This window comes from Nothobranchius furzeri, chromosome 17 (assembly GCF_043380555.1).
Source record: "Nothobranchius furzeri strain GRZ-AD chromosome 17, NfurGRZ-RIMD1, whole genome shotgun sequence".
NCBI classification, from domain to species: domain Eukaryota; kingdom Metazoa; phylum Chordata; class Actinopteri; order Cyprinodontiformes; family Nothobranchiidae; genus Nothobranchius; species Nothobranchius furzeri.
Window position 1 is genome coordinate 24,327,698 of NC_091757.1, and position 9,051 is coordinate 24,336,748.

General features: G+C 46.5%; 1 protein-coding gene across 2 annotated transcripts; it reads right to left on the reverse strand.

Moving 5' to 3' along the window:
- Positions 1-269: 269 nt before the first annotated feature.
- LOC107379939 (uncharacterized) lies at positions 270-1,908 on the reverse strand. 2 transcript variants are annotated; one of them, XM_054737771.2, is made up of 3 exons: positions 1,745-1,908; positions 1,562-1,595; positions 270-1,484 (listed from the first exon to the last, which is right to left on the reverse strand). In XM_054737771.2, exons 1-3 carry the CDS (start codon positions 1,786-1,788, stop codon positions 582-584), a joined length of 981 nt encoding a protein of 326 aa, XP_054593746.1. In that variant the 5' UTR covers positions 1,789-1,908; the 3' UTR covers positions 270-581. The 2 variants fall into 2 exon arrangements, with proteins under 2 accessions (XP_054593746.1, XP_054593745.1); XM_054737770.2 differs by having other exon boundaries at positions 1,562-1,908.
- Between the last annotated feature and the right edge of the window lie 7,143 nt (positions 1,909-9,051).

A 9,051-nucleotide genomic window follows, 5' to 3' on the forward strand; every position in this document is an offset into this window, starting at 1 on the left:
ACTTCACTCAGACACCTGTTTCTTCCTGAAGCAAAATCAGACTCACACACGCATTCATGTCACAACATTCTCAATCTTCATAAATTCACCAGAAGGTCTATTTGAGCAAGAACAGCATATAAACTGTTAAAAGATTGTCCCACAAAGTTGCCAATGTGATTGTTATTTCCTGTTTGTCAATTTTCAAAATCATTAGTTTAACTTGAAGAATTAAAACTTTTAATCCTTCAAACTTGTTTCCTCATTGAACTGAAACACAGACACTCAGATATTATCGGCAGTTTATGGATGAAAACAACCTTTGAGTCTTCTGAACAATATAAAATTTGGTTATTGATTTATTAAAATTAATACTCCGAATTAATACGTAGCATGGTTTCTCTTTCATAAAAGAGCATAAATCCATAACGCTACATTTAATACACCTTAAAATACCATCAATAGGACATCACAGCTGGAGAAACCTCACACACACACACACACACACCAGTGGCTGGTCAAGACATAATTTCCAGAGTCTTTAAAATCAAACTCGCATTCCCAGTTGAGAGTAGGAAGCTGACCACGGATACCGTCAAATCTCAGAAATGAAAGATGGGTTTAAGAGATGAGACAATAAAATAAATAAGTAAAGCAAACACATTATTTGCATTTGTTTTGGAGAAAATTGTACCGCGAAACAATTGAACATGTTGGCGCAAAAATAATACATTTACGCTTTTGAGTACGTTTAGGCCAGCAGAGAAGGCTTTGCTGGCCCTGACTGCCCACCACTGCTTATCTGGTAGTTTCAGCTTTACATGTGACATGGGAGTGGAGAAGCAATCAACTATATACTTCGGCTCTTGGAGAGTGGCTTTGTGGGCCATCGTGTCTATGGCAGACTTCATGCCATTCTGTGGAGGTAAGGAATGAGAACCCATCCGTGTGAAAAGGTCCATCAAGTCCTCTTGATCACTTTCCTCCATTGTGCCCTGGAGAGCCTTCTCAACAGCTGATCTTTCGATAGGAGGCAGGTAGTTGAGAAACAATGACATCAAGGTCTCTGTATCAACATTGTCAATTCCACTGATGCATGCTAAAATGAAAGCCAGGGAAAGCTTCACTGGCATTACACCATGATCGAGAAATCCTTTTACCCAAATGCGTCCAACCGCTTGCCATTCAGCCTCCGAGAAATCTGGCCTCAGCCTTGGAACTCGCTCCATTTCCCCCTCACACTGTTCAAGAACTTGCTCCCAGAAAGCTGTGTACACCTCCTTAGACACACCAGCATCATCAACGGCTTTTTCGTTTACAAAATCCATCTTTAAAGTCACATTCATGATGCTGCTGTCGGTAAATATGGCCAAAAGATCATCGACAACCTTTGTCCTGCAAATTGAAGCACGCCGCATGGTCTGTGGATTTCCTGCGATGCTGGACGATGTTGTTGAGGAAATCTGGCTGCTTGAATCCGATGGCAAATTCAGCTCACTGTCCTGCTGGAAGAACAAAATACATAAAAAACAGAGCGAGTGACTAATGAGTAAAGCAGAAGCCAAAGTATCCTAGCCCTTACCATGTTTGTGCCAAGGTTGAAGTAGCTTTGGGTCCTATGTTTCACATAAAAACAAAACCCAAGCATATTTTTATATGGTGTCACAAACCCCCTCGTCAAACTGCTTTCCATTCAAAATGTGTGATCTCTTACCCCAGTACAAGATAACCTTGAGAACATCAAAGTTAAAATGGTGTGTCTTACCTGAGCAGTTTGCGCTGCCTCCTCACGTATGAATAGCTGCTCATCCAGTCCAGTTAGGCCATCGCCTGAAGGTACTAGAAGCTGTATAACCTGGGTTTGTCCAATGTTCCTACTTGTAATGTCTGTTGGGGTTGACTGAAAGAGATGTGGTGGACCTGGGCTTTGTGCTGTCTCTGTCTCAAGTATTTCCATTCTCTTTTTTGATCTTGTTTTGTTGGTCCTGAAAGACCAAGACAGGTTCGGAGCGATTGGAGAAAAAGCTGTTTGCTTCTGAGTTGATGTTGGAGTCAGAAAACCAGTCTAAATAAGATTCACCGCTGCAGAGGGAGAACACACAGCTCTCGTGCAAGGACTACCGTCTTGCTTCAGCAGCTGCCAGAAGTGTTCTGCCGCTCAGTCTGAGACGGCTGTGTTTATTCACTCAAGCAGGGAGGGGTCACATGTTTGTACAAGTTTCAGTTTGAGCAATCCTCTGAACAGCAGACTTGCAGCCTTGAGATATAGTTAAACAGGATGCGGCTACTATCTCAACAGAAAACAGGAACCTATTCTCACGCTATGTGCAGAAAAACAATACCCGAGAGGAGGGGTGAGCAGCAGGTTAGGTTATAACCCTAACCCTAACAGGAACATCTGGAGTGTCTGATGAACTGCAGAGTGAGGTTCTCATCATGCACATTACCAATGATCTTAAGTAAAAGATGTTTGCTTGCGTTTACTTGTGTTCATTATCAGTTAACACTCTTAACATTCCCCCTTTTGAACTCTAATAAGAGTTCAACAATGATATAAAAAGTAGAAAACAAACACAATCATCACCCTTAATTCATTAACACAAAACCCAACAATTTATCAATTCAACAATACAACAACAATAACCTATGGAGTTTTTAATTGATGAAGGAGGACGGGGTAAACGGACATGGGGATAAGGAAACCCTTATATAGTAACTGAAGGGTGTTAAGTAGAACCCTTGTAAAATAACTGAAGGGTGTTAAATAGAACCCTTGTAAAATAACTGAAGGGTGTTAAATAGAACCCTTGTAAAATAACTGAAGGGTGTTAAATAGAACCCTTGTAAAATAACTGAAGGGTGTTAAATAGAACCCTTGTAAAATAACTGAAGGGTGTTAAATAGAACCCTTGTAAAATAACTGAAGGGTGCTCTCTTCTTCCCCCTGTCGAGGTCCCTCCACTGGCTCCAGGCAGCTGCAGGGGGTGATGATGTTACGACTCTCGTCCCGGCAGATGTGGTGGTAGCTTGGCACGCTACCGCGTCCTGCAGAGGTCAGCTACTTCTCGTCCTGGGCCCTGAGGTCCTCTTGGATTTCCGACACCGTCCATCCTGGCTCATCCCTGGCCGCGCACTGGGTCCAATGGTACCAAGCGTCTCCTTTGCCCTCCAATCTGACCGCATGTGAGGTCCTCTCGATCACCTTGTAGGGACCGGTCCACCTGGGCTCCGTCCACTTTCATTTGGTGACCTTTAGCAGGACCCACTCGACGCCTGGCACCGAAGGTGATGTATCTGTGGAATGAGGTTGAGTCCCCACCTGCTGAGAGAACTGTGAGACAAGGCTATGCAACAGGTTATAATATGTTCTGGAGTCCAGGCTTTTTGCGTCACGGTCATTGTCAGTCAGAGGTACTGGGCCAAGGAAAAGGTCGCCCTGTCTGCAACTCAAAAGGAGTAAATCTCATAGTTTTGTTAACAGAGCTTCTAATGGACATGAGAGCCAGTGGTAAGGCATCTACCCAAGTCATTTTGGTCTGTGCACAGATTTTAGCCAATTTGTTTTTTATCGTCTGGTTCATTCTTTCCACCTTCCCTTGGGACTGTGGGTGGTATACTGTCCCGAACTTATGTTTCAGACCCAGCATTGTTTCTACTGCCTTTAGATCTTTGTTTTTGAAGTGGGAACCATTATCAGACCTTATTTTCCCAGGAAACCCATGCTGTGGAATATAATGGTTTATCAGACATTTTATCACAGTTTTGCTGTCTTCCTTTCTGGCAGGCCAAGCTTCCGGCCAGCCAGTGTAGGCATCCACGCAGACCAGCAAATACCTGTAGCCCCTCTCCCGGTTTACCATGTCTGTGTAATCTATGATTACTTCATTTCCAGGACAAGTTGGGATTGGAAATCGTCCTTGCAAAGGTTTCAAGGTGGGTTTTATGCCGTACTGGCAACACTCTGTACATGTTTTGACCAAATATTTTGCCATATCTGCGCTGTGAGGATGCCACCAATGAGCCAGATTTTTGACCATTTGGGCCGGTCCCACATGTCCCACCCCGTGGGCCTCTTCCATAGCTGTTTGCCTGATACCTGGGGGTAGGATAGGTCTCTCATCTGGACCTCTCCAGATCCCTTGGGCCTTTATCGCCCCTCTTGCCATCCATAGGCTCTTTTCCTGTGGTGAGGCCTGTTCTTGTAAGTCGCCTAGGGTTTCTGTTGTTACACGAATTCTGGGATCCTGATTTTTCTCAGGAGGCGGAACCTCAACCACCATATTGTATATGGGTAGGTATCCTGCTGCTCGTTTGTCTGCTTTATCGGCCTCCTGATTTCCCTGAGACACAAAGTCAGAGCCCTGACTGTGTCCTTTGCATTTGACTACTGCTACCTCTAAGGGGAGTAAGAGAGCTTCTGCCAGATCTTTCATGTCTTGTTCAGTAGGTTTGTTACTGGCGGTCAGAAATCCAGCTCGCAGCCATTGTTTTAATTCTACGTGAACCGCCCCTACAGCATACGCTGAATCACTGTAGATGTTAATTCTAAGTCCTGTTCCTAACCTTAGGGCTTCAACAATTGCTTTTACTTCTGCTCTTTGTGCGGACTGCATTCCCACGAGTTCTTCAGCTCTTACTGTTTGCCAACCTGAAGGTGCGTGTTCCACGATAGCCCATGCGGCTTTCAGCCCTTGTTCACTGTCTCGGTGACAACACCCATCAGTAAACCATTGCTTGTCAGGATTTTGTAAGGGTTGTGCTTGTAAATCGGTTCGAACCTTTTCTTCCTCACTAGTTCTTTGTTGACAAGAGTGCGGCTCTCCGCCATTCATTTGATCAGCCATGTTGATACCTTCATGCGTGTAGGAGATATGAGGAGCTTATAGGATAGTGCTCAGTTTCCTCTGTCTCTTTTTTTTTTTTTTTTTTTTTTTTTTTTTTAACGTGTCCTGTCTGGCTGTGAAGCAAGCAGAATTGATGTCTGAATGCTGGTAACAAGCCTTACAGTTTTACTCTCAGGTGGAGCATCAGAGCATCTGCTTTTAATGTCTCAGGTGGAGCATCAAAGAGTCTGCTTTTAATGTCGCACCTGATATTTAAAACTTTATTGTTATTGTTTTTGAATGCTTTGTAATTTCGACCAGACACGGAGACAGAGGTGAAAGAGAAAGGAAAAGAGAAAAGGTGGGGAGAGAGGGGGTTAGGTGGGGGGGGGATTCAACAAAAATAAACAATAATGAACAAGAGTCTGCTTCTAGACCTGCAAAATGAGACGAGAAAAAAGCAAAACATAACAAAAAAATGGGACACAACACCAATATAACAAAATCAAGCTATCACTGCGTCAATTTGATGAAGAAATATATAATCAATCATTGTTTAACTAAACAGTCACACGATAATATACCACAGTGCATTGAGTGCCCACCATAGTCTTAAGACATGTGTTGAACGTGCCCAAGCCCATACTTATGAGAGCACCATGTGAGCACCTGTGTGTGTACACGCGCTTGTTTATGTAAGGTTTATCTATAGGAGCGTCCAATAGAGAGTGTGAGGGACCACAGATCTGCCCCCCAAAGACGCGTAGGAGACGGGGGGGAGCTCCAAGTCCCAGAGATCCAGGCGCTGCCCCAGAACACAGGAACCCCAAGGAGCCCGCAACCAGAAAGGCCCCCGCCCCCCTCGAGAGGCACAGAGGATCGCCCCGGGGGGCCACAACCAGCAGCCGGCAGAGCCCCGGGAGATATCAGCGGCAAGTCCTCAGGCCTGCCCGCAGCCTCCCACCCCCTAGCCGGCCGAGTCCGGGACCCAGCGACCCGGGACCCAGGGGCGACCACCCCCGCCGGGGACCCAGCAGAGCCCAGGGACCCAGACCCCCCCAGGCCGCCACCGGGATTGATCAGGCAGATGCCAAAAATCTTAAACTCCCTGACCCGGGAGCCACGAACACTCAGGCAGACCAAGGCATCACACCCACACCAGGTGTGACAGGGGGGAGGGGAGACGAAGATCTATATCATCAAAGGAGGTCCCAGGAGAAGGGAGGAGTCAAAGGCCCCACCTGACATATACAGTCATACACAAACACAGTCACACACTCCCTCCCTCATGCTCACACATGCACATACAACCAAAGACTTACAAAAATACACGCCGGACACCCATTCATGCTCCCCATACACACCCTATTCACTCTGGTCCCGGTAATGCTGCACATGGGGTACAACCACCACCGGTTACCAGAGTTTGACCCTTTCTGCTGGGGTGCTGATGAGCAGGCTCCCCCGCCCACCGCCGAGCACAGCAACCCACCACCCCAGACCCCAACCAGACGGCCAGATCTCCCTCCTAGTCTCCAGCCCCAGGCAGCCAAGCAACAACAGAGGTGTGCTAAGACCCCCTGGTCTCCCTCCACCTGCTCCAACATAGTGTTGTGTGTTAATGAGGTGTATTCTATTGCTGTGGTGAGCGGGCAGTGCGGGCATTTTCTGGCCTATGCCAGCTGATGCCACTGCACCACCCTACTTGCACCCACAGCCCTTGGTGTCTAAATGCAGTTTAAAATTCGAAGTGGGCACCGGCACTCGGGAGGAGGCTGAGAACTCCCCCTGCCAAGTGCCGTTGAATGTGCTCACTCCCAAGGCCCTAAGTGTATGTTTGCGTGGAATGTTGTCGGTGGAAGTGCATAAGGTGCAAATAAAATTGGGGGGCAGGAAGCCACAGGAATGCGGAAATGGGGTCCATACCCGCACTCCTCGACTTGTCCACCCCCCAAGGTCCTATGTGCATGTTTGTGTGATGATGTGAGGGAGCAGGAGGAGAGAAATAAACGGGGATGGGGAGGAATGGCTGGTAGGGCTTAGCCCTCCAGGGAGCCAGCTCCCCCACTGACCCCAATAGGCACCTCCGTTGTCATACCGCCGCCCAGGGCATGGAGACCCCAGCCCATCCTGCCAGGGCCCAAAGCAGCAGCATCACAGAGCCCCACAGAGCCCGAGGGAGCCGACCCAGCCCCACCCCAGCAGAATATCTATGCCCATCCCTGCATTTGCACAAATTTGCTCAGTTTCCTCTGTCTCAATGAGGTCATGGTAAATGTTTGGGAGTTCACATAGGCCACCACGCTATGGGATGTTAGTACTTTCAGGGGTTATCCCATCACGATATGTGCAGTTTTTTGAAGAATTTTTGCGAGTCCCACCACGTGTTGGGTGCATGGAAGGTGACGCTTTTCAGTGTTATCCAATAGTATGCTAACATACATTAACACTTGTCTCTGTCCCCCTTTTTTCTGGAACAGGACACCGTTCATCCATCCTCCTGTTCCAGAAACGTCCAAAAAGAAAGAGGAAGAGTAATCTGGGACAGCAAGGTCGCTCGCTGTGGAAAGACGTTGTTTTAATTCAATGAAAGCTTTCTCGGCTTGTTCAGTCCAATTGAGCTAGGCAGATAGTTGACGCATGCCATGCTCTTTGACGAGTGCACGAAGAGAGGAGGTCAAACCTGCATATTCCGGCATATAGTTTCTACTGTACCCAGTGAGGCCAAGGAAAGAGAGCATTTCTTTCACCGTTACGGGTTTTGGATGGTGCAGAATGGAGTTTCGGTGTTCAGGCAAAAGGGAGACACCGTTCTGTGAGATCAGGCGACCTAGAAAGGAGACCTGTTTTCTTGCTATTTGAAGTTTAGATTTACTGACTTTAAATCCTAACATGGCCAGGTGATGTAGCATAATCTGAGTGGCTTGTAGGCAGGAGGTTGCGGAGGGAGCTGACAGAAGCAAATCATCTACATACTGGATGAGAATACAATCTGCGGGTAGTGGGCATGTTTCCAGCAAGTTTTTAAGGCATTGGTTAAACAAACCGGGGGACAAGGCGAAACCCTGTGGCAAACGGGTGTGACGCCTAGGGCTGGGCGATATGATGATTTTAGACCGTTTTACGATCCACACATCTGACGGTCTGTCATTTTTGAGAGACCGTTTTATCACGATTCACAGCTCTGCTGTTGAATTTCTGCCTCTGAATGAAAAGGGAACTTAACTCAGGCGAATGACACGCCTTTGTTTGACCCTTAACCAATCAGAGTGAGTCATAGTAATATATTAGTGCCCCGCTTGTTTTCACTTGTGTATGAACAAACATGGCTTCGGCCGCGGCTGAGCGACAACGAGGTTTTCGTTCCGAAGAGGAACGCAGGGTTTCCTTAGCATGCGGCGCTAACAACTTAGTGACGTGACATGTCTTGGAGAAAGCTTAAAAACACGTTGGACGCTTCTTCTGAAGCAGGAAAATAACACCGCTTCTTAAGCAGAGCACGACGTCGCCTCGGCTCGTTCACCCTCTGCCGAGCCGGTGTCGGTACCGGACTGAGCTCGGTCACTGGGTCGTTGGAGCTGACCCGTGACTGCCTGATGGAAAACCAGCGGGTTTCATCAGACTCGTAGTTTCTTGTTTTTACCGCTCCCTCCTGCAGTCTTCCCCTATTAACATTTAAAATGATTCTGTAAACTCTGTGTATCAATAGAAACAATCTCTGCCTCTGCCAGCTGCAGTAAATGTAGTTTCCAAATAAGAAGAGGTGCATTCATCTGTGTATCTCCTTTGATCCACATTAGTGATGTTTTCAGCACCAGAACAGTGAAGCAAAGAAAGATTCCTGAGTTTGTTAGTAATTTTATTTATTAGGTGCATCTAACCTGTTCTATTTTTCTCTGAAATGAGATCAAATCAGTGCTTCTATGGGTTGTCTCCAATCTGCACTGGAAAATTTTACTTTATTTAGAGACTTGTTGCAGAAAATATTCAGAATGTGCAGTTATTTGCTACCACAAGCGATCTCTGGTCCAGCCGCACATCAGAGCCTTATTTGAGCTTAACTATCCACTACATGAGCAACTGGGAGCTACATAGTATTTTGAACAAGTTCATGTTTGCACAATACGTTTGCAATTGACATGTTTGCACTTTAAATATGTTTACGATTTTAATTTATGTTAAGTTACATGAAAAACGAGAAAAACTGATTTTTGTAATTGTTTCTCTCAGGGCTTTTATCATCTCTGGT

Bases quoted from the DNA above. Each gene is read 5' to 3' on its own strand.
- LOC107379939 (XM_054737770.2), bottom strand. From the start codon at position 1,672: ATGGAAAGCAGTTTGACGAGGGGGTTTGTGACACCATATAAAAATATG. The intron at 1,485-1,561 runs GTAAGGGCTAGG...TTGTTCTTCCAG, and splicing joins TCAACCTTGGCACAAACATG to CAGGACAGTGAGCTGAATTT.